Source organism: Panthera leo, chromosome A3 (assembly GCF_018350215.1).
Source record: "Panthera leo isolate Ple1 chromosome A3, P.leo_Ple1_pat1.1, whole genome shotgun sequence".
Lineage (NCBI taxonomy): Eukaryota > Metazoa > Chordata > Mammalia > Carnivora > Felidae > Panthera > Panthera leo.
In genome coordinates, this window is record NC_056681.1 from 28,894,407 (window position 1) to 28,922,340 (window position 27,934).

The window sequence follows — 27,934 nt, forward strand, 5'->3', positions numbered from 1 at the left end:
TTGACCCCCCAAATGGTTTCTTTTTTGCAATCTTCTCGTTGTGAAAAATGGGAGGGTCGCCTTATATTTACAACTACCAAATACTGAGATAAGAATGTGCAAGCACTTAAAACTCAACATAGCCCTGTGTGATCTGTAACAAGAACTATTACGGTTAATACTATTTTTATTCTGAATGTTCCACCACCAGCTGGGATCTTTGGTGGTGCTCCTCAAAGCACTCACCCGGACTGAAATTCCCCAAGCTACTTCCTAGCTGTGTGATCTTGGGCAAGTTGCCTAACCTCTCTGTGCCTCATCCGTAAACTAGAGATCATAAGAGTATCTCCCATGGTTAGAACTTCAACAGATCGGTATATGTAAGAAGTGTTTGAACCAGTACCTGGTAAGTGTTTCTTCATTGTTAGTTATTACCATGACATTCAGCAACGGAGAACTCTATTGATGAACATGGCAGCTTTCTTCACAATGCAGCAAGATTTCATCATCAACAGGGAACCCGTCTTGCTCATCAGGATTCCCAACTCACACACAGGCAGAGCTGTAGACCGGAATTGGTGGAACCACTCTGGAAAACAGGACAAAGATTCCTCAAAAAATTCAATATAGACCTACCATAGGATCCAGCAATTCCATTTCTGTGTGTTGATCTGAAGAAAATGGAAACACTAACCGGAAAAGATACGTGCACCCCTAGGTTCATGGCACCATTATTTACAACAGCCACAAGATAGAAACAACCTAAGCGTCCGTCAGTGGATAAACTGGTAAAGAAAATGTGATACATGTATAGGAATATCACTCAGTCGTAAAAAGGAAGGAGATCTTGCCATTTGTGACAACGGGGATGGACTTTGAGGGCGTTATGGGAAGTGAAAGAGGCCAGACTAAGACAAATACTGTATAATCTCACTTATATGCAGACCCTACGAAAAGAAACAAAACAAAACAAAAACAAAACCAAAAAATATTCCAACAACCCAAGCTCTCAGATACAGAGGACAAATTAGTGGTCACTTTCAGAAGCAGGGGGTGGGGGAAACGGGTAAAGGGGGTCGAAGGTACAATTTGAAGTTAGAAAATAACATGGGGATGTAATATACAGGATGGTGACTATAGTTAATGATAGTCTGTTGCATATTTGAAAGTCGGTAAGAAAGGAGATCTTCAAAGTTCTCATCACAGGGGCGCCTGAGTGGCTCAGTCGGTTAAGTGACCCACTCTTGATTTCAGCTGAGCGATCAACTCTTGATTTGATCTCGTGGTTCGTGAGTTCCAGCCCTGAGTGGGGTTCCTCCTCCTCACTGACAGTGCAGAGACTGCTTGGGATTCTCTCTTTCCCCACTGCATCTCTCTCTCTCTCTCTCTCTCTCTCTCTCTCTCTCTCTCAAAATAAACAAGTAAACTTAAAACAGTTATTTAAAAAAAGTTCTCATCGGGGTGCCTGGGTGGCTCAGTCGGTTAAGTGGCCGACTTCGGCTCAGGTCATGATCTCGCGGTCCGTGGGTTCGAGCCCCACGTTGGGCTCCGTGCCGACAGCTCAGAGCCTGGATCCTGTTTCAGATTCTGTGTCTTCCTCTTTCTCTGACCCTCCCCTGTTCATGCTCTGTCTCTCTGTCTCAAAAATAAATAAATGTTAAAAAAACAATTTTAAGAAGTTCTCATGACAAGAAAAATAATTGTGTAACCATGCGTGGTGATAGATACTAACTAGACTTACTGAGGTGATCATTTCATAATACATGCAAATAGTGAATCCTTATGTTTTACCCCTGAAACTAATATGTTATGTGTCAGTTACACCTCCATTAAAGAAGAAAAAAAAAAAAAAAGCCTAGACTGGATATTTCTTTACGTCCCTACAGTGAGTTCTTCACAACAGGAACTGAATTTTATTCATCTCAGTCCCCAAATGACAAACAGTAGGTGCTTAATCAGTATTCATTGAGCAAGTGAGAATGAGGTGCAGTCTACGTTACTGCACATTATTTTTCACTGAATTGTATTGTTTTTTTTCACATCTATAAAAAAGTACTTAAAAATTAATCCCAAAAAGGCATACATTAAAAGTTCAAATCATACAAAAATGTTGAGAGTAGAAGGACCACCTGAAGAGAATGCTTCTCGGCATCTAGAGTATTCTTTATCAAAATGTTTCCTTTATGTATGCATAATCTAACATGTAAGTACCAAGGCTATATCATGTACTGGTTTAAGACCACGAGCTTTGGAATCAGATATGCTGGGGTTTAAAATCAGGCTTTACCTTGGGGCACCTGGGTGGTTCAGTCAGTTAAGCGTCTGACTACAGCTCAGGTCATGATCTCACAGCTTGTGAGTTCAAGCCCAGCATCGGGCTCTATGCTGACAGCTCGGAGACTGGAGACTGCTTCGGAGTCTGTGTCTCCCTCTCTCTCTCTGCCCCTCCTCTGCTCACTCTCTCTCTCTCTCTCTCAAAAAATAAATAAACATTAAAAAAATTTTTTTTTAAAAATCAAGCTCCACCTCTTTAGTGGCATGGTCTTGAGAAAGTCAATAACCTCCCCGTGCCTCATGTTCTATGGAAAATGAAGATAATGAAACCTACCCTATGGGCTTATAGGCTATAAGTCTAAATAGAGCACTTAGGATAGCAACAAATACAGAGAAACAACTCGGTGAAGGTTAGCGATTATGTACGTACATATATTTAAACAAAATTTGAAGTCACACTATAGATCCTAGTTTGCATTTGCTTTTTTTAATGTAACAATATGTTGCAAACACTCGTTCTGTGGCAGTACATACGGGAGCCAATTCCTTCTTTCTGATGCCTACATTATATTCAAATGTGTATATAAGTAATCTCCTGTCTCTGCCACCTGAGTATTTCTAATATTTTACCATTACAAACAACCACAATAAAAATCCTCATTGCCTATATATTGCTTTATCCTTGGGTATTTCTATAGGATAAGTTCTAGAAATGGGATCGCTGGATCCAAGTGTATGAATTTTTAACTATATTAATAAACAATGAGTTATCAAATTGCCTCCCCCAAAGGCTGTATCCTTTACACTTTGATCAACGAGTGTACTTTGTTGCATTGTGCCTGTGGATGTTTTAACCGGGTTCCCCCAACCATTTATTTGGACCGTCCCAGTAGTTAACCAGAATCAGGGACTTCGCCCTGTTACTTCTGCGTTATATTCCCTCATCTTTCCAAAAATCATAAACAACTCCTAAGAACCTAGCAACCAGTGTTCTGCGGACACATAGCCTGACAAAGAATGTTTACGCTATTCTCAGATGGGAGAAGAGAAAAGGTTGGAATTTCTGAGCCTCTTCTGCGGCCAATAGGAAGACCATTCGAAATTACAACAATCCATTAAGTTTGGGAAACAGATGCCTCTAACTGCTTCCATCTTTATTTTCCGTGACTCGGACCCTCTTTGGAGAGACCAGAGGCCCTCTTTGTCGAGTCTTACTGGAGGTGCGATGTCTCCAGTGCAGCGTCCCCAGGGTGTGATTTGAGTACCTAACTTACTTGTAGGTCTTCTGATGCTTTTAGGTAATACCAGGACAACAGGTGGATGTCAGAGCCAGAAGCTGAACAGCGCCACCAAGCTGACAGGCTGCTTCAGTGGTAGCTAAATCCCATGCCCATGTTTATTTTTAATTTCATTTTAATCCAAGTAGTAAATATACATAATGTTGAAGAGTTAGTTACTACTGCAGACTGGACCCTACTACAAGGCTTATAAGAAGAACCTCCCGTGCTACCCCCAGTCACAGCCATGAAGCAATAACTCATTCTGTAGTTATCTCTTCAAACCTGATTATGGGGTCACTTCCAAGATCTTTTCATTTTAGGCTTTTTGTATTGATCTGCGGCTACGGAGAAAAAGAATTTCGTTTTCCTCTCTCTCGCTCTCTCTCACTCTCTCTTTCTCTACACACACACACACACACACACACACACACACACACCCTCTCCAATTTTCCCCAAATAATTACATCATAATTTTTGGTTAAATCAATGTGCTGTTTTCACATTATAATGACAATGTAATATTATCTCCAGCTAAGTGTTGATGCTTATGATAATTACAACGTTTTTCTTATGAATCGCTTTTGTTTTCTTGGCTTTAATAATCACTGTGTGTCTTATTTGCTTAGTTTTCTCTATAATAGCTCCAATCCATCTCCAACTTCTTTGCCAGAACTCCAATCCTTTATAATTGTCTCAGCTTTGTGCTCAGTCTAGGGGCAGCGTAATGTAATGTGGTTCTTCACGTGTGGTCCCTGGACCAGCAACAGGAACAGCATCACCTGGGACCTAGCTAGAGATGCAAATTACCAAGCCCTACCCAAAGACTTACTGATGAGCCACCACTCTGGGGCTGGGGCCCAGCAATCTGGTTTTTTGACCAGCCCTCCACCTCCAAGGGATGCCGACGCGCACTCACGCTCGAGAGCACCAGGACAATGGTTATGAGTTCGGATACCCAAACCCAAAGCCACTGGGGTTCGGATCCCAACTACTGCACCCGTTTGTGATGGAACAGCTTCCAGGGCCCAATCTTCCCATCCATAAAATGGGGCCAAAGCGTTCCTCCCACACAGCTGGGCAGCATAACCGGCTTCAGCATTGCTTTTTTCCTTTTGAGATGGAGTGCAAGCAGGGAGGGGCAGAGAGAGAGAGAGAGAGAGAGAGAGAGAGAGAGAGAATCCCAAACAGGCTCCATGCTTTTGTCAGCACAGAACCCCATGTGGGGCTTGAACTCACGAACTGTGAGATCATGACCTGAGCCTAAATCAAGGGTCGGAGGCTTAACCCACTGAGGCAGGTAGGTGCCACAGGCTCTAGCTTTTCTTGTAGACACCCCTCCTGGAGCCCAGTAGAACCAGTTCCATTATGGGAGGGGAGTGCAAGCCAGCTGCAAAGCTTCCCCCAGTCTTCCAGGGTCTCCTGCTCAGAACCAGCCCTCCTCTGAACACACACCTCAAGCCTCTGTCTGTCAGCACCTCCAAAGTGAAGCCCCCTCCGGCACCCCTGTAGGAGCCTCTCCTCTTTTTAACGCCTCCCATCCTCCCCTCCCCCTATGACAGCCACCATTTCATACCGTTCTCTGCCTCTGCTGCCTGGCCCTACCCTCCCTCCGCTTCCCCCTTCCCTCCTAGCCCACCAGAGCCAGCTCTCCCCCTTCCCCACCATTCCTTCCACACCCCTCCACTCCACCCAACTCTCCCCTCCAGGGCCAGAGCTCACCACTGTCCCAGGGAGTCACCCCTAGGGTGGCCCCTGGGGCGTTCTCCTCCCCCTGAAATACTGCAGGATGGGCGGGAGCATCACCACTCTGCCTCCTCCCCCTGGGCAGTACTCAGAGTAACCATCTGTGAGAGCCCCACCTCTCCCCTCCCGCTCCCTCTCTTTCCTTGAGGTTCCGTATATCACAAAGACTCAATAAATCCCAAGTCCTCATAGGGCCCATGCATCCCTGCCTCACGACCCACCTACCACATCTCTCTCTCTCCATTTCCGGCTTCTCCTGCCCCGTTCCCTGCGTTCCAGCCACGCTGGCCTCCTTTGCACCTGCTGTTTCCCTCGGACACAAATGCTCTTCCAATAGATATGCATTTGGTGTATTCTATCAGGTCTCTGCTCAACGGGCACCTCCTTAGAGAGGGTTTCCCAAGCCGCCATTCGAATATAGCACCTGCTTGGGGCGCCTGGGTAGCTCAGCCGGTTGAGCCTCTGACTTCGGCTTAGGCCATGATCTCCCGGTTCATGGGTTCGAGCCCCGCATCGGGCTCTGTGCTGACAGCTCGGAGCCTGGAGCCTGCCTTGGGTTGTCTCCCTCTTTCTCTGTCCCTCCCCTGCTTGCACTCTCTCTCTTTTGCTCTCAAAAATAAATAAAACATTCAAATAAACAAACAAACAAAAATAAAAAGGCTCAGTTGGGAAACTAGCTGAAAGAAAGACTCCATTGGCCTTGTTCAGCTTCTGGGGCCAGGAACAGCACGAACAGGGCCAGCCCTGCCTCAGCACTACATAGCCTTCCGTCCTGAGAAGTGCTAAGTAAGGACACTGGTGTTCATGGCCTGGCGGGATTTGGGTTTGTGTATTCACATTTTAAACCAACTTCATTGCCATATAATTTACATCCCATAAAAGTCCATCACCCAGAAAATTCCCTTGCGCCCTTCAGCAGTCCCACTCCCACCCCAAGGATAACCACCGATAGGTTTTCTGCTGCCATGGATCAGTGCTGCTTGCCTGTATATTAATGGGATCATCTAGTGTGCTCTTTTTAATTCATTTTTTTTTACAGCTTTAATGAGGTTAAGCTGTAAAACTGATGCACAAAAAACCGCACTTATTCAAAGTGTACAATTTGAAGTGATGTTAACATATCCCTCCCCTGAAACTACCACAAGATAACTTTTTTTTTTAAATGTTTATTTATTTTTTAAAACGTTTATTCATTTTTTTAAATTTTCTTAACTTTTTTTTTTTAACGTTTATTTATTATTGAGAGACAGAAATAGAGCATGAGCAGGGGAGGGGCTGAGAGACAGGGAGACACAGAATCTGAAGCAGGCTCCAGGCTCTGAGCTGTCAGCACAGAGCCTGACGGGGGGGCTCAAACTCACAAACCGCGAGATCATGACCTGAGCTGAGGTTGGATGCTTAACCAACTGAGCTACCCAGGCGCCCCCATTTATTCATTTTTTGATAGAGACAGAGCGTGAGTGGGTGAGGGGCAGAGAGAGAGGGACACACAGAATCCGAAGTAGGCTACAGGCTCTGAACTGACAATACAGAGCCCGACGTGGGGCTCGAACTCACAAACCGTGAGATCATGACCTGAGCCGAAGTCGGACGCCCAACAGACTGAGCCGCCCAGGTGCCCCTAATGTTTATTTCTTTTTTGAGAGTGAGACAGAGCGTTGAGCCAGGGAGAGAGAGAGAGAGGGAGACACAGAATCTGAAGCAGGCTCCAGACTCTGAGCTGTCGGCCCAGAGCCTGACGCGGGGCTCGAACTCACAGACAGCGAGATCATGACCCGAGCTGAAGTGGAAAACTTAACCAACTGAGCCACCCAGGTGCCTCTACCACAAGATAATTTCAAGATAATAAACATATCCATCACCCCCAAAAGTTTCCTCGTGTACCTCCCTCCCCACCCCAACTACTAATCTGCTGTCACTGTATATTAGTTTGCATTTTCAAGAACCGTATACAGAATCATGCAGTATGTATTCTTTTGTGCCTGGCATCTTTCATTCAGCATAATTACTCTAATTCATGCATGTTCTTATATCAATACTTCAGGCCTCCCCATCGCCCCACCCCCACCCCCAGCAGCATCTCATGGTATAGGAAGACCACAGTCTAGTTATCCATTCACTTACTGATGAACATTAGAGTGTTTTCTAGTTTGGGACTCTTATGGCAAAAGCCACTATAAACATTTTTATGAAAGTGCATTTGTGAACATAAATTCTCGTGTATCTTGGGTAAATGCCTAGGCATGAAGTTGCTGGGCCATCGGGTAGATCTGTATTCAACTTCATAAGAAATTGCCGAACTTTTTTTTCCCCCCAAAGTGGTTGTACCACTTTACACACTCACCAACCGGCTAAAGTTGAACATCAAGCTTGTTCCTTCCTGTCTTTTGGCTTCTATACTTTTTCCTTCTTCCTTAAATGCCTTACCACTAGTTTTTAGCATGGCTGACTTCAGGTCTGCCCCCTAAATTCATACGTTGAACTTTGATATTACTAATAATATAATATAATACTACTAATAATAGTATTATTATTTGTATACGTTGAACTTTGATATTACTAATAATATAATATAATACTACTACTAATAATAATATCACTAATATTGGGACAAACCAATGTCCTGTGCCTTCTGATGTGATACACTCAGGACACAACTTTCTTTCAGTGGCATTCCTGCCAAAAATGCATAATCTGAATCTAATCATGAGAACATATCAGACAAATACAAATTAAGGACATCTACAAAATAACCCCACAGTACTCTTCAAAAATGTCAAAGTCATGAAAGACAAAGAAAGGCTGAGTAATTGACTGCTTCTCCAGATTAAAGGAAACTAAAAAGAGGGGACAACTAAAGGAAACCCGTGATCCTGAACTGGATCCGGGGGAATGGCTACATTATTGGGCCAATTGGCAAAATTTAAATATTAAAGGGGTGTTAAAAGAATCATACCATTGTTGAAATTCCTGATTTTGATAATTATACAGAGATTATGCAAGAGAATGTCCATGTTTCTAGGAAATATACACAGAAGTATGTGGGAGAAAGAGGCATAATGTCTGAAACCCACTCTAAAATGATTTGTGGGGAAAAAAAGTGTATGTGCATATTATACACACATACACAGGAGAGAATATGGTAATGCAAATGTAGCAAAATATAACAATTTGTTATTCTGGTTAAAAGTATATGAGAATTCTTTACTATTCTTGCAATTTACATGTAAATTTGAAATCCCCCCCCCCCCACACACACACACAATTAGTCTTTTCGATGGATGCCCACATTATCAGAAGTGGCCTATTCCCAAACCCAAGGCACTCTTTCACATTCCCCATCATACTTACCAATGTCAAAAATTATTCTATTGTTTAGTTAATAATATCTAACATTTACTGCGTGTAAGGCCCTGTCCTGTTGTTTTAACTGTATAACTACAGTGATTCCTCCAACTACGGTTCCTCCCATCTTACAGATGAGAACTAAAGACACAAGAAAGTTAATTAACTTGCACAAGGTCACCCATATCGTTTGTCTCCTCCAGGGGCCTAGAACCTCAACTAAGGTAGAGATTGACTTGTTCACTGCTCTTTCCGCAGCGACTTACAACAGTGCCTAGCACATTACAGGAGTTCAATTAGTACAGGTTCAGCTTAAAAATAACGAGCACCTACTAGGCACTGGAGTACAAAGCAGTGAACAAACTAGCACTTTCAGCCTTGCATCCTATTAGCCACCTTATATATATTTTGCTACTCTTAATATATGCATTTAAATTATATATATTTCATTTGGCGCTATCAACACTGGCAAGGTAAGGTCCAATCACCCATTTTGCAGAACAGAAAACTGAGGCACGGAACGGGCGGATGATTCACCCAGAGTCAAGGGGCTATGGGGGGCAGGGTGTGGATTCCAACCCAGGCCGGGCGGTTCCCAGGCACTACCTATGAATCAATCAAACCGACCAATCCAATCAACCAATCAGTATTTATTAGGCGCCTACTGCGCGCAGCCCCACTTCACCAAGCGAGGGCGAGGAGGGAGGGGGCTGCGGCGCGCAGTCTGCCGCGGAGGCCAGGAGGACGCAGCGGATCGCGGAATTTGGCGCCTATTTTTTGTCGGCTGGGTGTTCTCGCCTGTGATTGGGCCCCGGCGCGGCGTGCCCGGTGCGCCTGGCTGCGGCTGCTCTGTCGACCTTGGCAAGACCCAGGCGGCGCGGTACTCGACCGGCCTCCCGGGGGATGGGCCACCAAGAGCCCCCGCTGGCCCGAGTACGGGCGGGAGGTGCGGCTTATATAAACAGGTTATGTAAAGGGCTCAGCTGGCGCGAACACGTGGAGAGCCGCGGGAGCCCGGACACTCGGTTCTCCCCCGCCAGCGCCGCTGCCACCCCCCGCGCGGCAGCAGAATTCGGAGCACACCCGGCCCGGACCGCCGCCTCTGGCGCCGCTCTGTACAGGAGGCAGCCCTGGCCGGGAGCGGACCATCCCCAGCCCGGGACGCCAGGGGGGAAACGGGCCGCCCGGAAGTGGAGGGGCGCCGGCCAGGTAAGGGCGCAGTCTGCGGAGTCACAGCAGGCGCCGAGGCTGGAGCCATCCCCATCACCTCGGGCGCTTGGGGAGGGCAATCGGGCCCCAGTTTGGCGGGCTCAGGGACGCGGAATTCTTAACCCAACCCGCCGCCTTCGGGGACTTGGGTCGGTCCGCCGGGCTCAGCTCTGGCTTAATTCAATGGACTGTTTACACCCGGGAGAACCTAAAGCGGGATGCGGGGAGGGGTATCCCAGAGGAGACCAGGCAGGGAAGAAGATTTCCACAGTCAGAATTGCTTCTTAAGGCAATTTTCTTAAATTGTAAAGACTGCTGGTCCTTGTTTTTTCTGTTTTTAGGCGACAGTTTAGCTGAGAAGACGGGGATGTTTTGCTTTTCTTTCCGGTTCCCCCTCTGAGCCACAGTCTATTGGTTTCGTCTTTCCCGCTTTCCCCTCCCCTCCCCTGTTCAGTCATCAGCGGCCGCTTCCGTCTTAAAGGGGCCGTGGCGGCCGGAGGAGGAGAAGGAGGAGGTGGGACGCCCTGCGGCCTGCGCTCCTAGCCTCCCTGCTTCGGCCTAGTTGGTTAACCAATCCTTTCGTCCGTAGGTCACAATCCAAGGTCCCGCTCCTCCACGTCCCGGGGCCGGACGGAGGGATGAGGCAGGGGGGACCCGGGCAGCGCCGTTGCTGCTCCCCCCGCCGCCCGCAGCCATGGAAACGGGGGAGGAGGACGGCGCCCGCAGAGGTACACAAAGCCCCGAGCGGAAAAGGCGAAGCCCTGTGCCGCGGGCGCCCAGCGCGAAGCTGAGGCCGGCAGCGGCCCAGGCCATGGATCCGGTGGCAGCGGAGGCCCCGGGCGAGGCCTACCTGGCGCGGCGGCGGCCAGAGGGCGGCGGCGGGTCGGCGCGGCCGCGGTACAGCCTGTTGGCAGAGATCGGGCGCGGCAGCTACGGCGTGGTTTACGAGGCAGTGGCCGGGCGCAGCGGGGCCCGGGTGGCGGTCAAGAAGATCCGCTGCGACGCCCCCGAGAACGTGGAGCTGGCGCTGGCCGAATTCTGGGCCCTGACCAGCCTCAAACGGCGCCACCAGAACGTCGTGCAGTTTGAGGAGTGCGTCCTGCAGCGCAACGGGCTAGCCCAGCGCATGAGCCACGGCAACAAGAGCTCGCAGCTTTACCTGCGCCTGGTGGAGACCTCGCTCAAAGGTAGGAGCGCCGCCGGCTGTCCCGCCCCCATGGGGCCTGAACCCGCTCCCCTGGATGGCTCGGCCCCGGCTGACCCCTAGGACCGTAGGCCCTGGTCCTGGTCCTGTCACCCTGGGCCCAGACACACCCTCCTTCCCAGGGCCCAGGCATTTGGGCCCTCTTCTCCTCTCAGGACCCAGGATCAGCCCCTGGTGCACACGTTAGCTGGTATTTTCGTAAAAAGGGCCCCTTAAGTGCTAACTATTATCTTAGTGCTCAGTAAAGGCGAACTGTTATTAAACTTCCAGCACTTGGAAGTTCCACAGGGCCAGAAGGGGATTGGGTTCAGAGTTGGTGCAAGAACTTCACAGCCCCCTCTCTAGGGCCTCTTCTCTTTCCCTCCCAAAGCAAACAAAAAGAACTTTACTGGACCCACCCACACCTCCTCCCTGTCTGGTTCCAAATGTCCTGACACCCTCCAGCTCCACCCCCAAAATCTTAACTTTCTAGTGTTCCATTTTCCTTGGGGACCCCACAGCCCATCCAAGGACAGTCAAACACACTGGTGGGTTTCCCTGGCTAAATCCTCTGGGGCCTGCAGAATAATAACCCCCCAGGAGGGCCTAGAGCTGTCACCTAACTTGTAACACCTTTTTCCTCCTTTTCTCTGTTTTACATACTTAATCTTTTTCTTAACTCCCTAAGACTGGCTGTGTGGGGTATTTTTCTTCATAGTGAAGATGGGGCCCCCGGGAGGCAAGGGAACTTTGCAGTCATGGGAGGGCTAATCCAAAATTTTGGGTTTTAGCTGCTGTTAGGGAGTGAGTTCATGCTGAGTGTTCAGTTTTGTTCAGACTACAAGTAGCCAAGGATCTCTTCAGAGAGGAGAGGGCAGCTGGGCTAGAAAGGTCTTAGGAGACCTTCTCAAGGGAGAGGTCACCAATCTGAGTCCTAGCTAGGTCCTAGACTTTGGGTTATTTTAAAGGTAAAACCCTTTCCTCTTTCTATAAATGAAGAAACTAAGGATTAGAGGTGAACAAATAGAAGTTGATGAGGTTAATCAGCTTGTACAGGAAAGTTGGGTTTCTTTACAGTTTTTCAGAGCTTAAGTGACAGTGAACCCAGATGTGTCTTGATTCAAGGCCTAGATTCTTTGAAATGGGTAATGATGCCCTCACTTCCCCAGAGAAGAAGGTGGAAGTGACCTTTAAGAATGGGTAGGATTTGGGGTGGGGCTGGAGAGGGCATTTTCTTTGAAGCTTTTGCCTGATTTTAATCTCCTACAGCCCATCCCAAGAGAACTCTGTTCCGTTTCAGTTGTTTGACAGTGGGTTGAGGGACACGATCCGGATCACCTGGGGTCCTATTTTTCAAAACAGGTTTTTACTTTTTATGCCCAGCCCTGCCTCCCACCTTAAAAAGCCCACCCTGTCTCCCCAGGGTAAAGACATTTGTTTTGAAAGGACTTTCCAGGAGATTTGAGCTTACCTGTGTTCTGCTCCCTTTTCACTTCCGTTCTGAGGCTGTCTTCTCCCCTGGATAGTCTGGATTTCCATAATACAGGACTGCCTTGGGATGTGGGATTTCACACTTTGCCAGTGGTCCCCTTCTACCCTCAGTTCGGCGACGCCAATCTCGAAGTTTCCACCTGGGTGTGGAGTCTTGACTTCCTCTCCTTGCCTATAGATACTGTTCGAATTCTCTCATGTGTCGGATTTGTCGAAACTCCATGGTAAACGGCCGCAGCCTAGTCTGGTGGTTAATACCATAGGCTTTGGCGTTAGGCTCACTTTCAGTCCTGGCTTGTCTGAACTGACTACATGAGACCTACAACAAGTTGTTTAAAACCTGTGGGGAGCATTCCTCTATCCGTAAGATAAGTGTGCCTATGTCCTGAAGCTTGCGGTGCACTCTGGGAATGTCCCTAAGTGCTCAGGTCAGGAGGAACCAGCAGCCTCAGCAAGTTCAGTCCACACTTTGAATTCTCTGTCATCATCCCTTTTGAGATTCACTGTGTTCTTTTTTTTTTTTTATTAATTTTTTTTTTTTTTTTTTTTTTTTTTTTGAGACAGAGAGAGACAGAGCATGAACGGGGGAGGGTCACAGAGAGAGGGAGACACAGAATCTGAAACAGGCTCCAGGCTCTGAGCTGTCAGCACAGAGCCCGATGCGGGGCTCGAACTCACAGACCGCGAGATCGTGACCTGAGCCGAAGTCGGAGGCTTAACCGACTGAGCCACCCAGGCGCCCCGAGATTCACTGTGTTCTTGTTCAAGTTTCTGAAAAACTTGTCTGACCATGGAACCCATCCTGTTGTCTGCGTTGTCCACAACACCAGGTGGAGGGAAAAACTGGTATTTTCTACCTCTTTGTGTGAATTAAAACCGGTCTAGAGAAAGGAAATTAATTTTGCTTTAGGGCACACACTTTAATTGTCCCTTTCAGTTGTAGGGAGTCTTCTATAAAGTGTGGGAGCCTCTACTGTGGGTCGGGTAACCCTCTGGGCTCAGAGCAATAAAGGAAATGTAGACAACCTAGCTGTTGAAACTAACATTGACATTTACATGTCAAATGTAAATTTAGCAAGCTGTAAATAGGCATTGTTTTCTGCTATTAGTATTAAAGTAAAGAACAAAAAGGCCCACTTTACTCTAGGTTAAGCTTTCCTTGCCTTCAGCTTCCAAAATTTGCAGTCTTAAACTGCCCTGGGGCGCTGCAGTATGCTGTTATCACTCAGAAATGTCCGAGCTGGAAGGAATCTTACAGATAATCTGGTTCAACCCTGTCATTAAACAAACTCTTCTGCGGTCACCTTTTGCCCAGTCTCCTGCAATTTAGACTAATTTTGAAATAGGCCAAAAAAGTGTTAATCTGATTTTAAAGCCTCAATTGAACCAAATCTACATAATTTTACTTAGCCCCCATAGTAGCATTTCTGGGGATTGGGGGGGTGGGGGTGGGGGAAGGACAGTCTTTGCCCCCAAAGCAACCTAAATTGGGAAAGTTTGAGGACCTGTAGGAGACTTTAAGTGCTAATCAGGGTCACCTGAGGAAAAGGTAAGTTGGTTAACGAGGGCTTTCTACAGAGTGTTGCACAGGATTAACAGGAATGATAATCTAGAGTTAGCCAGGAGTTGGCAGAGAAGGTAGGCTTGAAAGAAGGATGCGTAGGACCGTGTAGATAGGTAAAGAAAGGGGATTTATTTCACAGTTGGGCCAAATAGAGAATAGTTTGGGTTTTTTCCCTCTTCAGTATCTGCTGTCTCGTGAATACACAGTAGCCATCTCTATAGTCTTAATCATTTGACCTATAAATCCAATGTCGAAAAGAGAAACTTAATGTAGTTCTTGGTTCTGTCGAACTTTTTTTGGTAGCTTCTATGTCTTATGTCGTTCCCTTCTCTCTGAACATGGACCAAACAAGTCTCTGTGTTAAGTAGAGAACAGAAGTTTCAGAGTCAGTGGACGGAAACAAGCCTAGAAATGAGGATTTGCCCCCCTACAGAGTTAGTGGTAGCATTCAAACCAGCCTCCTAGGCTTTTTTAAACCAGATTAACAATCCTGTAAATTATTTGGCTGATGAGTTGATGTCTTTGTTTAGCTTTTTTAGTACTTTTCACAAAAAACAGGAGTTAAAACATCAACAGCTTGCTTTTATCCCCTGTTTCCATTGCCAAAGGACCCTGTCCCAAATGCACCTAAAACTAAGTTCAAGGTGGCTGCCGCTTAGAAGACGGCAGACAAGTCTAAGACTTAAGACTCACTGTCAACCTAAACTCAAATTCTGGCACACTCTAATGCACATGCTGATCCTTCTGACAAACAGCAACAAGTGATGTATATATAAATATATATATTTACATATATAAATTTATATATATAATATATAATCTCCAGGACGAACCCAAGGCTTGTTAAACCAAATAAGTTTGGAAAAGCTGGGGGGTCTGGCTTATCCCGTCTTGGTAAGACACAAGTTCTGCTTCACCAACTTTCATGTTTACTGTATCAAGAGATCTTTAGGTGGCTTCCCAGGGGCGGGAACCTAGGTCCTTGGGAAGTCTTGGCTGTGCATCTATGCCCAGTGGTGACGGTGAGTCAGGCACTGCATTGGGAGAGGCTTTGCAAAGTTCCCTCCATGGGGCGTGCAGAAGACACAGGCCCAAGTGACCGCAATTCAAAGTCATGAGTGATGGGTAGCCTAGCAAATGGCAGAGGTTCCCTCTGGAGTGGGGAGACACGGGGGAAACAGAGAAGGTAGACTAGATAAGTAAGTTGAGGCCAGAGTTCCTGTGGGATGGGAAACCAGGGTCTTAGCCGCCCCCGCCCCTGCCTGTTGAGTGCCTAGGAAAACCTTAGGCCAGACCCCTAGAAAGCAACTCTGAATTCTCTAGTGTAGAAGTGAGTCCTGCAATTACCCCTGTTTTACCAGTGGGGAGACTGAAGTTTGTGAACTTGCACAGTGTAAAAAAAAAAACAGCCAAGCAAATAACCAAGCACGGGCGTTAGGGCTCGACTCCATTCTCCTGACCAGCTGTGCCGCGCTCTTGGGACAGGTGGCTTAAGTTCTGGGTGCGCTTCTGTTTTTCTTGGTGGTTAAATGGGCATGATCACATTTTACTCCGAAACTAATGGCTACTGTTTGTTTTTAATTATGTACTAATCAGTACTTGGCACTGCTGATTTCTACTGGGGCCTCCCCTGTGTCTCAGCTGCCGGGGACCCTGTTACCTCCCTTCTGGTCTGCTCTTGAACGTCCGGAGACAACCACGCAGACTTCCCTCACTACTGACTGCCTTCGGTGTGCACTGGGAATTGTAGATATCGGCCTCGGAAGACGGGAACAGCCCTTGCTTAATCGAGAGTTTTGGCTAACTGAGTTGCACTGGGTAGGCTTTTTATAGTGGAAATTCCTAAGAATTGCTCAACCCCCTATAAAACATCCGTTCACTTTCAACTCCGATTTGGCCTTTGGTAGAGTCCTTAGTGACTCCAGAATTCTGGACCCTTACCTAGTTGTCTTTAATGTACATATTCTGCATGCTTCCTACTGGAACTTTCCTTGCTGTTGTTGTAAGCCTCTCACAGTTCTCATCTGGCTTCATTTCGCCCAATTACTGAGCACCTACTGTGTGTGAGGCGCACCGTGAGGAGGCCAGAGGCTTGGTTTCCTTCCGCCATGAGTGCCCAGTCTAATGAAGGAGATAAACAGAGCACAGCAGAGGTTACCTCAGGATGGCCTGTGAGAGGTGCTCTAGCTGAGTGGCGGCCAGGAAGGTGGACTGTGTTTAGGGGAGGGAAGGAGGAGCTGTGAAAGGGTAAACAGAAGCAATCTTGGCAAGAGGTGAGGCGTGGGGAAGCGGTAAGGCCCTCACGGGTGGAGAGAGGAAGGAGTTGGCCGCCAAGGGTTATTTCCCACTCCCTGCCTGGCTGGTGGAGTCTGCATTCTAACAAGACCCCTCTAATGTTCTAGAACTAAGAGCCGGCCTCAGTATTTTCATGCTCCTTGTCTCCTTTAATCCTCCCCCTTGCAAGTGTGTGTGTTTGTAGCCGGGTCTCCTACGTGGAAAAATCCGGATCTGTGAAGGTCAAGTAACTCGTCCAGTACTACCAGCGAAGGGTCAGCTGTAGATTTACATCCAGATGCTCTTTCCAATCTCCGCATCCTTGACACGCTGCCTTATGACTGTCAGAGGGCCACCAGTGGTGTCCAGACACAGGAACATAATTAACGCCCAGTAGTTGTCTGTTCTGGCATCCGGGTACCATGCAGAATGCTTCCTGTGTCACAGTTAAGCCTTCCAATAGCCTCAGGAGGTAGAGGTCTCCCAGTTGATGGAAATGAAACCAACCCATAGGGTCTTACAACACTCGCCCAGAGGTCACATAGCCATGTAAGTGGAAGAGTGGGGGCGTCGACCCTGGGCCTGGCTGGCTCCACAGCCCTTGTCCTTTTCTGTTAGGCCTGCGGCTTCTTGGGTTCTTGGCCTCTTGGCCTCTGTAGGATGCTGTGTCTTGTCTTGGCAGCCACCATCAGGGGTTGATTGTCCAGAGCACAATGACATTTGACTAATCTTGTGGAGTACTTGGAACACACCCTGTGTGTTGATACTGGACCCAGCCTCCTTATAGTAACCTGACACAGCCCAAGGTCATTGAGACTGGGAGTTCATCTTCCTCGATTTTTTTTTTTCTTTTCCTAACCCTTTTTCTTAGAAAAAATTATAATTTTCTATTTTTAAAATTTTGTATTAAACTTGGCATCCGACATGGTATGTGACCTCCTCTTTTGACTTATTTAAGTGAATTAGAAGTATAACACGACCCTTGAAAGCATTCAGCCAAGCGGCAATACCATAATCATCCACTAACCCTTCTTGGGCTCTTGTTTCCAGTCCTTCACTTTTTTTTTTTTTTTTTAACGTTTATTCATTTTTTGAGAGATGGGGGGGGTGGGCGGGGGTGACACAGAATCCGAAGCAGGCTCCAGGCTCTGAGCTGTCAGCACAGAGCCCAAAGTGGGGCTCGAACCCACGGATTGCGAGATCACGACCTGAACCGAAGTGGGACGCGCGCAACCGGCTGGACCACCCCTGGCGCCCCATCCGGTCCTTCACTTTTACTTTGTTGTATCAAATACCAGTTCTGGTGCTTTGGGCGCTTGCTGTGCCCTTCTTGTTGCTGTCGGCCGTAGGATTTTTTTTTTTTTTGTCTTTTTGGTATTCTTAGAATAAATTCCTAGAGTGAGATTTTTTTATGTCGCATGGATGGAGCATCTTGAAGACTTGTCAAAATCCTAATTAGTGCTCCGCTGAAAATTGCGTGGTTGGTCTATCAACACTGGGGACTTGGTGAACGTTAAACTCCTTGGGGGCATACGTTCCTGAACTTAACAGGGACCTTGCGTCACAGGGGGTGTAGAACGTCTAGGGGTTCCATTCAGCTCGGGCCCCGGAGCCTGCTTCGGATTCTGTGTCTGTCTGTCTGTCTGTCTGTCTCTCCCTCTCTCTCTCTCTTTCTCTCTCTGCCCCTCCCCCACGCGTACTCTGTCTTTCTCTCTCCCTCAAAACTAAACTTAAAAAGGAATCCAGGCTGTAGAGACTGGGCCCTGCCTCTTACTAGCTGTGAGACCACAGGCAAGTAATGTAATCGTGAGCCTTAGTGTCCTCACCCGGAAATGGGGATACAGTTATGGTCTAAGTAGATAGGGGTTCGGAGTAAGAAGAGGGTTGGCCAGAGCTCTCTCTCAGTTCTTCCTTTCCATCACGGAGGATGGGTGATGTTCCTAAGTTCTGTTGATTCTAAACCTCCCGAGACCTCCCCCTCTCCCCCTCTCCCCCTCTCCCCCTCTCCCCCTCTGTGCCCTTCTCTCCCCTCCCCTGCCATCTTGGCGGTCAGAACCCAGCTTCAACAGTCGCGTGTGGTAGGGTTGTCAGCAGCCTGTACGTCTTAACGTAAACGGTATGTCTCCAAATCAGTGACTTAAGATTCAGGAAGCAGTATATCCTTCTAAAATATGCCAACAACTTTTATGGCCCGTTTCTTTTTTTTTTTTTTTTTTTTTTTATGTTTTTATTTATTTTTGAGACAGAGCATGAGCAGGGGAGGGGCAGAGAGAAAGGGAGACACAGAATCCGAAGCAGGCTCTGGGCTCCGAGCTGTCAGCACAGAGCCCGACGCGGGGCTCGAACTCACAGACTGCGAGATCATGACCTGAGCCAAAGTCAGTCGCCCGACCGACTGAGCCACCCAGACGCCCCCCCTTTACTGCCTGTTTCTTAGAGCCGAAGTTCAAATCCTTCAGTCGGCCAGACACCGGTTCTTCTGACCCAACTCAGGCATCCTTCCCAGCCTCATTGCTGCCCACCTCCTCCTCCGTTTTCTGCGTTGACCCCCAGATTACTTGGGTCCCTCGCTGCAAGCTCACACCCGCCCTGTGCGGTGTGTTCATTCTGCATCCTTGGAGACCCAGCTCAGGGGTCGCTCTTGAGTGATTGCAGCCTGCCTTTCTTCTCTCCTAACCACCCTTCCCGCTTCCTCGGGCACAACTGTGGCCTATTCCTTGCTCTCTTAGCTGCGGTTGGTCATTCTGCATCGAAAGACCAGAATCCCTTGCGAGGGCAGAGACCACTGGTTATCTCAGGGCCGGTGTCTGACCAGCAGTGTGTGCCCAGGAAATGTTTAAATGGAATGGACTAGAGCAAGGAGATCCAACTTCTGGAGGCAGCTTTGGGTAGAGGCTTCTAAATCCCTGGGGATTTTGTGTCCCTTTCTGGAAGGTTGCTGCTGTCCCAAAGCTCACGCTGACTTATCCTTATGCTGAGCCTACTGGCCTCAAGTCTCTGAACAAAGCAGGCCCCATTTTTGTTGGGAGAGGCCAACAGTACCTATTCCCCTGAGTAATGAGATAGTAGACACCTGCTTGACTTTTTTTTCCCCTCCCATTTTCTCACCCGTGAGCTGTGGCTTAGCATACGTTTTGACGTAGAGTTTATGTTGTGGTCTCCTGGCTGTTGGCCTTGAGGGGAAGGTAATCAAACTATCCTGAAAGTGGGCCTGTCTCGCTTTAATCAAGCTGCATTTCTTGGGACCCAGGCGACAGCCTTGGGTGGTGGAAGGAGTTGGCAATGGAGGTTCACATCTTACCCAACCAGTCATTTCGGGGATCTTGGGCAAGTTACTTAACCTTCCTCTTAGTTTCCCCACCTTATAAAACAGTGTCGGAGAGATGAGACCGCTCCCACGTTGACGTTTAAATGGTGCCTGGGACCCAGAGGCCAGTGGCCTCTCCCAAATCCTGAACATTTCCAGGTACCAGTCTTTTCTCCCGCCTTGGGGAAGCTAAATTTTTAACTCCTCACCTTACAGAACTGTCAGGCTGCACCAAAGGAATTATAAAATTTACTTTCGTTTCTATCCATTCAAAGAGCTGTAAGCTTCACGTGGGGTTTCTGCTAGATGGCACATGTGTATTCCACTTATACATCTTGAAATTGGTGATAAGCATGGGGTGCCTTGGTGACCGCTGGGCCCGCCGGGAGATGGACGGGCGCCGAAGCTCCCTTGGATCACCTGACCTTCATGAGCCCCCTGCTGACTGGTGGACCCCAGCAATGTGTCTCCGGGAATCCGTGCTTGGTAATCCCTGGAGGTTTGAGCCTTTTTCCTTCCCGGTGTGCAGTCACCTTGGTAAATTACAAGGCTAGGGCTGGTAAATTACAAGGCTAGGGCGGTGGCCGGTGGGAAGAAGGAAGTTACTGGGGGATCAGGCAGGCATCCAGTCGGTTGGCATTCAGGCAGGACCCAAAGGTACGCATTCAGATGCACCTGCAGAGACCTGGGAAGAGGGGAGGTCTTATAGGGAGAGAGCACCTCAAAACCGTCTGGTCTGGCTAGAACATGGGTTTGGCTCGTAAGAACCTGAGCAACACGACAGAATCTTCCACTTTTCATTTTCTGATTCTAGGGTCCTAACATGTGGGAGCTTCACTCTGGCCTACAGCACCGGGGTTGTTGGAATCGGTGGCTTCCTCGGACTTGGCTGAGGCCCAGGAGGGATGTTACTGATGGTTAGGATGTCCTTTCCCCAAAGTATCTTAGGCTCTGCGAAGTGTATTTTTTGCCTGAGACTTAACTCCCAGGAATATGTGGTGTAGGTGTCCCTCTCGTTTGGCAGACGAGGCAGAGGCTCAGAGGGGTTCGGCCATCTCTCCCAACCTTTGCCCACGGTTCTAGCCATCTTTCCATGGTATCTCTGGCCCTCCTTATTTTCCATTGAACTAATGAACCACCTAGTTAACCAGTGGGCAGAGCTGGTGTCTAAACCAGACTCCTCATCTTCTAAGTCTCCCCTCCTAACCCTTCCCATTTCTTTGCCCGGCCTTGCATCTCCACAAAAATGCATCAAGTGCCCTGTGCCCTCCCTCCTCCCTCTTGCTGTGAGGTAGGTAGGGGCTCAGATAGGCAGTCTTCCCGGAGGAAAGGACTGGAATTCTCACATGCCTGTCTTATGTTTATGAGTAGGTACCTGGGGATTCCTGCGTGAAAACACATGCTGTGGTTTTCTTACGAAAGGAGCCCACGGCCCCGTGCCTGTGCAGGGAAATGGCTTCTTGCGTCTGGGACAAGTAGCCGCCTTCCCCAGTTTTCCATTCTGTCATGCTCGCTGATGCCGTCTGTGTCTGATTCTGAGACTGCTTCGTCCTGACCTCTCATCCAGCAGCCCCCCTGTAGCACCTTCTGGGCTTGGATCATTCCCCCAGTGCTAGCTCTTCAGTCCTGGGGCCCATCTACCCCCTTCCCCTACCCCCCCATTCCCTGCTTAGGGCACTTATGTACCCTTCTCCCCCCCACCGGGTTCTTCCAACCTGGACCTACAGTGTAGTCTGTTTTGCCGACTTGTTTTCTTTTGCCTTTAGTTTCCGTGGTTACCAACTTTGTATATAAAGTAATCACCATTCCCCACCCTCTATTTCCCCACTTTCAGTGAAAAAGTTTCACTGTTTTCTGATGGTCGCCCTTGCCGAGGGAATTTGATGGCTTTTTAATCGCTTCCTTTCTGGCTGTACCACCAGTAAACCTTTCTTGCCCTCCTTTTTATGAGTCTTTACTCTGGAGCCTGGATTGATTTGGGCTTCAGATCACTGCATCATCTTGCAGTGTTTTCAGATAAAGAACCTCAGCCCACCAGAGCCAGTGACCTAGAAAGAGGATGAGGAGGTGGGAACAAGCTAATTAAAAAAAATAATAACAACAACAACACCCATCTGCCCTAAACTGGTTCTACCTGTATTGCTTTGATTGTGAGTAATCTAAACAAATTATATAATTACAGGGGAAGTGTGGTCTGACAGATCGTGGTCAAAAACCTAGAGCTTTTGCCTTGTTCATCTATCGGTCTTGCCTCACCCTAGAGCTCCCAGAGTGGCAGCTTCTGGAGGACTCTGCCTTGGTGGAGGCTGCATGAAGAGGTGTGACTCTTGCTTTCCGGGGGAATGGGGACACTGGTAGGGATCTGAGGACTATCTTCGGGCATTGGCTCAATCATGAATGACCCATATGCCCACCCCCGGTGGGCCCAGCCTTTTCATCAGCAACATAAGCCATCTGCCTCTTTAGACTCTGGGGGCAGTTCCAGTCCTCAAGTAACTTCCACCAAAGGACTCCCATGTGCCATTTATTGCTTTATAAAGAACATTGGGATTTGTTGGTAGATGCCAATCACCAACTTTCCTGGAGTTTCTTTGGGTCCAAAGGAAAGACTTCTGGAAAGGCAGAGCCGGAGTTTCCGGCCGACACAGTTTGATTCTAACCCCTACGTCTACTTTGGACCCCACTGTTCCTCCAGACTTCCTGTTTACACCTCTGGTCCGTTTGTTCCTGTGTTCCATTATCCATCCCGTCTCGCAGCCTAGAATTCTCTTGCTTATCCCCACTGATCTGCCTGTCCTTTAGGTGTAACTCCAGTCTTCCGCCTCCCTCCTGACTCCCAGATCTGGCAACTCCCACCCACCCTTCCCTGTTCGTAAAAGCTGACCTCGATGCAGATGCTTAAGATGCTTGCCGTTCTAGATACCTGTTATCTCCCTGAAGCTAAACTTTATGGAGACAGGGGCCTGTTCTATAACTAGCTTGTGCTGGGCAGATGTGGGTGAGCAGGAAACTCTGGTTGGAGTATGCCTCTGAAATGAAATCGTGGTGCCATTCTAAGTGCATTGACAAGAGACTCACCGGTTATAGGAGAGCGGGGTGGGGGGAAAGGTCCTTCGCTTGGAGTGGATGAGCAGACCGTTGATGGCCTCCGTGCACACTTGCCCTTGTCTAGCCCGCAGCCCCGCAAGCTGTGGGGGCGTGCCGCTGTCTGGAGGCACGGTAATGAGATACCGTGGCTTCCTAATCACGCATTTGAGTCCCTGGACTCTTAAGTCTCTGTGAGCCTCAGATGCTTCATCTTGTAAGATGGGGCTATTTCCTCCCACCTCCTGGGCGGTGGTAAATACCGAATTGAATGGCAGGTGCCGGTATAGGTATTCTGCGAGTGATTACATGTGGCCGTTTACAGGTGAAGCAGCGGAAGCAAACTTGGACAAGTGGACCGAGGGCAGTTGCCTCCTGGTTATTCATCCAACCAGCCAGTAGTAAGCCCCTTGGTACCCAGGCGCCGGGTGATTCCAGAGCCAGGTGTCTAACACCCGCCCCTGTAGCCCGTGCCGCTCCTACCTTGTTGACCCTGATTTCCTCCTGCGTGCTTAGAGATGGGCCTGCTTGTGCGGTGTTGGCTCAGTGCCAGTTTGGCGGGTCCGCTTGGACCGGAGCGTTGTCACCAGTGTCACTCTTCCCTTACTGAGCCGCGTGCCTGTCGCCTTACCGGTGACGCGAATGTGTCCATGGCACTCAAGTTCTTTCCGGTCTTCTTTGATTTAGGAGAAAGGATCCTGGGTTACGCTGAGGAGCCCTGCTATCTCTGGTTTGTCATGGAGTTCTGTGAAGGTGGAGACCTGAATCAGTACGTCCTGTCCCGGAGGCCGGACCCAGCTACCAACAAAAGCTTCATGCTACAGCTCACGAGCGCCATTGCCTTCCTGCACAAAAACCACATCGTGCACAGGGACCTAAAGCCAGACAACATCCTCATCACGGAGCGGTCTGGCACCCCCATCCTCAAGGTGGCAGACTTTGGACTAAGCAAGGTCTGTGCTGGGTTAGCCCCCCGAGGAAAAGAGGGCCATCAAGACAACAAAAATGTGAATGTGAATAAATACTGGCTGTCCTCAGCCTGCGGCTCAGACTTCTACATGGCCCCCGAAGTCTGGGAGGGACACTACACAGCCAAGGCCGACATCTTTGCCCTGGGCATTATCATCTGGGCAATGATAGAAAGAATCACTTTTATTGACTCTGAGACCAAGAAGGAGCTCCTGGGGACCTATATCAAACAGGGGACCGAAATCGTCCCTGTTGGCGAGGCGCTGCTAGAAAACCCAAAGATGGAGTTGCACATCCCCCAGAAACGCAGGACTTCCATGTCTGAGGGGATCAAGCAGCTCTTGAAAGATATGTTAGCTGCTAACCCACAGGACCGGCCTGATGCCTTTGAACTTGAAACCAGAATGGACCAGGTCACATGTGCTGCTTAAAATTCAGGGCAAAGCATCTTGAGTGTTTTTAAACTAGGTGAGTGTACTCTTTTTGCTCTGCATGCACACTTCCTGGACTGGATCCTTCATCCTGGGCCCTTGAGGGAGCCCTGTGGCGTTGGGGGGGGGGGGGGCAGATTGTAGGGTTAAAAACCACAAAGTGCTTGTGATCAGAGACACCCCCCCCCCCCACTGCCCCCACCCCCCCACAGGTCACGAGGAGGAGATCTGTGGGGTGGAGGAAGAAAGAGGCTGAAAGTCTAGCGAGGTTTTCCGAGTGGACATTGCATTTGAGCGGAGTCTCGAGGTTTTTAGAAATCCCTTTTCCTCATCCATTGATCAATAAATGTGCAAAAGAGGTACGGACAGTTTTTTTCAGAGAATACACGCTACCCCTGATGGTATCCCTCCTGGTCACACGTGCAATTCTGCACGGTTTAGAGCGTGCTATATTTAGGCACCGCTTTGTTTCCTGCCCTTTCGGCGCTAATCTGAGCATTTCCCCATGTGATCCTTTGAAAGTACAGTTTTCCAACATTGGCATTCCGTTACATGTGCCATAACGTAACCTTTCCCCTGCTTTAGGCATCTGATGGGTTTTCTCCATTTTAGATAACTGTAAATGACGTGCGAGTGAATAGTCTTATGTGGAAGTCTTTGCTTATTTAAGGAGATTGATTCGGGCTTTCGTTTGAGTGCTGTGCTGGGCCCTGGGGTAGCAGTGGTCAGCAAATTCAGAAAATGGCCCCATCCCCATGAATTCTGCAGCTTAGCTGGGGAGAGAAACATTGATCGGTACTTACCATAGTTGCTTTACCACAAAGGAGAACTGATAGGAAGGGAAATGAGCCTTTTAGGGGAGTTGGGGAATTGGGGGTCAGGGGAGCATTGCAGGGAAAAGGACTAGCCTCTGCAGAGGACCTGAAGACAGGCAGCCTAGCGCCTTTGAGTACCTCCCCTGGTTTGGGGTCGCGGAGACAGCAGACCGGTGGTAACCAGAGAGACTGTGACCTGCCAGGAGAGCAGACGGAGCTGAGGTGGCAAATCCCAGGGTACCAGCCGTGGCAGTGGGAGTTCACCTGGACCAGAGGCTGAGGTGTGAGCGAGGGAAATGAAATCAGAAATCAGGTGGCACCAGGGACCCTGGAATTTGACCTTGACTTAGTAGGCATCTGGGAGCCACCCGCGGAGCAGAGCAGTGCAGCAATTAAGAACTTCCGGCACGTGCGAGTTGAGTTGAACTGGAGCCTGGGAGACCAGACGGACCAATTAGTTTATTCCCACCATGAGGGATGTCGGTGAACCTGAAATTGAGTAGCCGTGAGGATGGAACGGTGCCTGGGTCTTCAGGGCAGGCGGTTGGCAGGACAGCTGGCCGGATGTGGAAGCACAAGGGGCTCCTTTGGTCAGATGTGAATTAAGCTCACATCGTCCAGCCTACTTTTGTGGGAAGGGAAAAGAACGTCGACCGCCAGATACGCCAGGGGGCACAGTAGCATTTTGGTTCACCTTTGCGACTCTGCAGGGGGTTGAGTCATTTCTCCACCGTCCTAATTTAAGTTGCAGGTGTGTTTCTCCCTCCCTCCTACCTTCTTTTTCTTACGAGGGCAGGTTGGAAACGAGCTCCTCTTAAATTCGCTGAATCCTTGAGATGAGGCGATGAGGGGTGGTGCTAATCCCAGGGGTCACATTGGGCACAGAGCCGTTGGTCACCCGGCTTGGTTCTTAGTCCCTTCCTTCCCCTTCATCACCCTCAGAGTGCTAGTTGGTGGCGGTGAGTGCCGAGTTGAGCCTGGTCACATCTGTAGTGTTCTCCGTGAACTTCTGGATTGAGTCACCAGGTCAATCCTTTCCAAAACCCCTGAGCACTTTCCAGATGCCAGGCCAGTTCGTCCCCACTGCCCACCGAGAAAGAGTGCTCCCTAAAGCTCAGTAGGAGACAGTGCCGGGTCAGAGCCCAGAAAGGGTTGGCTAGACCAGGTTTCGTCGTATTTCACGCCGTCACATCTCCTCCCTTCCGCTTATAAAAGACCTCTTAGAATTCAAGTTTGCCCTGGAGTAAGATGACGGTTGTCATTGGAAGAGAGACCTGAATGTGGGTTAGAATCGTGGGGTTGTCGCAACTGATTGAGATCGGGGCTCCATTTGCACAGCCACGGTTGGGATTTGTGCTATTTTGCAGGGCACAGTTTTAGCTCCTATAGGGGTGATTCCTTCAGGTAGGAGAAATAGATGACCTTGACATAAGATAAGATGGGGCGTGTAGCCCTGCAAAGTGCCCCAGGCTCTGACTGCTAGTGAGGACAATAGTTGTGAGCTGTATCTGGCCAGTTCAGGGATCAGAGGCTTGAGTTGGGATGAACTATTGTGCAGCCTCCCCCTGCTCCCCACTTAAGTTTTATAGACGGAGAAGCTAATTCCACATATTCAACATACTGTTGGGAAACTATTTGCCCAGGACTCTTTGGCACAAAAGATACGTCAGTAGATAAACTAGACATATATTCTCGGCAGTCGTGGAGCTTATATTCTGTTGGGGAGATGGACTTATAAGTAATATGTTCGAAAATACTCAGTACTCTGGGGGCCTTAGAGCAGGACAAGGGACATCAGACTACTGAGAGGTGGAGGGTAGAGGTGTACTTTTCAGTGGAAGAGATCGGGGTGGGTCTCTCGAGACAGTGACATTTGAGTAAAGGTTAGGAGTGGAGGGGGAGTGAGTCATGAGGATTTCGGGGGGGGGGGGGGGGAGGGGGAGGAAGCATCCCAGACAGGGAGCAGTCAGTATAAAGGCTCAGAAGCTGGACAGAACAGGGAAGGGAATGTACGAAAAGAAGCAAGAAAGGTGACTGGGAGTCAACTAGGGTAGGCCTTGGAGGCCGTTGTAAGGATTTGGGGTTTTGTGCCTGGGTAAGATGGGAAGTCCTGGGTATGTCCTTCTTGGAACCATGGAGCCAGGGAGGGGAGATTGGATTGGGGATGAGTTTTGGAGTCAGCCAACAATTTCCTGCTGGAGCGAATGGTACAAGAGAAAGGGATCCAGGATGACTTAGAGGTTTCTGGCCTTGGAAGCCTTTGGAAGGATGGAGTTGCCACCAAATGAGATGGGAGGGGCATCGAGAGGAAGAGGTTTGGCTGGAGAAAGTTAGGCTTTGCTGTCGTGTGAAAGTTTGGAATGCCTAAGTGGAATCCAGGCACAGAGGTGGGACAGGTAGCTAGAGGAGTCTGGGGTTCAGGGGTGAGATCTGGTCTAGAGATAACAAATTTAGAGATTGCCAAGGCACCGCAGCGGGCATAGTGATTTCCAAGAGGGACCGAGCTCTGGGCCATCCCACAGTGAGGTTGGGGAGAAGGAAAGGAGCCAGAGAGAGAGGAGACCTGGGTCTGGTGTCCTGGAAGCCGGATGAAGATGAGCCATCAGGAGGGGGAAGTAATCAGCTGTGGTCCTTGTGGCGGTGGGTTGAGGGAGAGGCGGGTTGAGGGAGAGGCGGACCGAGGATTGACCTTGGGCTTCAGCGATCAGGAAGAAAGACATTAGCGCTCACCAGCAATTTTGGTGGCACATAATGGGGAGAACCCCTGATGAGGGTGGGTTTGAGAGGAAATGAAAGGAGAGGAGTTGGAGACAGTGAAAGAAGAGACCATTGATTCTCCAAGTTTTTGGTTTAAAGGCTCGGTTACACTCATGAAATTGAGGACTCCAAAGAGGTCCTGGTTTGGGTTCTATCTGTGGATACTGGCAGAATTAACAATTAAAAGTGAGAAGCGTTTTAAATGTTCTTTTCAAATGAATAAAAATCA

The 27,934-nt window shown here is 48.8% G+C and overlaps 1 protein-coding gene and 1 long non-coding RNA gene across 7 annotated transcripts in view; one reads left to right on the plus strand and one right to left on the minus strand.

The window, feature by feature from the left end:
• LOC122215733 overlaps positions 1 to 10,856 on the minus strand; it is a 61,464-nt gene extending 50,608 nt beyond the window's left edge. Inside the window, exons 1-2 of the long non-coding RNA XR_006200519.1 lie at positions 10,681 to 10,856; positions 383 to 568 (exon numbers count right to left, since the gene is read on the minus strand). This is a non-coding gene — a long non-coding RNA (uncharacterized LOC122215733). The remainder of the gene's footprint in view (positions 1 to 382; positions 569 to 10,680) is intronic.
• The window catches only part of STK35 (serine/threonine kinase 35), a 44,483-nt gene continuing 25,821 nt past the window's right edge, over positions 9,273 to 27,934 (plus strand). For 4 of the 6 annotated variants that reach the window (XR_006200517.1, XR_006200516.1, XR_006200518.1 and 1 more), the window contains exons 1-3: positions 9,273 to 9,830; positions 10,420 to 11,017; positions 23,421 to 24,170. Coding sequence is in view for 3 of the 6 variants with exons in the window: in XM_042931423.1 (XP_042787357.1) it covers positions 9,525 to 9,830; positions 10,420 to 11,017; positions 23,421 to 24,133 (1,617 nt within the window). In the remaining 3 variants the exon portion in view is untranslated. Of the gene's footprint in view, positions 9,831 to 10,263; positions 10,345 to 10,419; positions 11,018 to 23,420; positions 24,171 to 24,345; positions 24,493 to 27,934 lie in introns of those variants that run through there. The other 2 variants (XM_042931422.1, XM_042931424.1) reach the window with 2 other exon arrangements.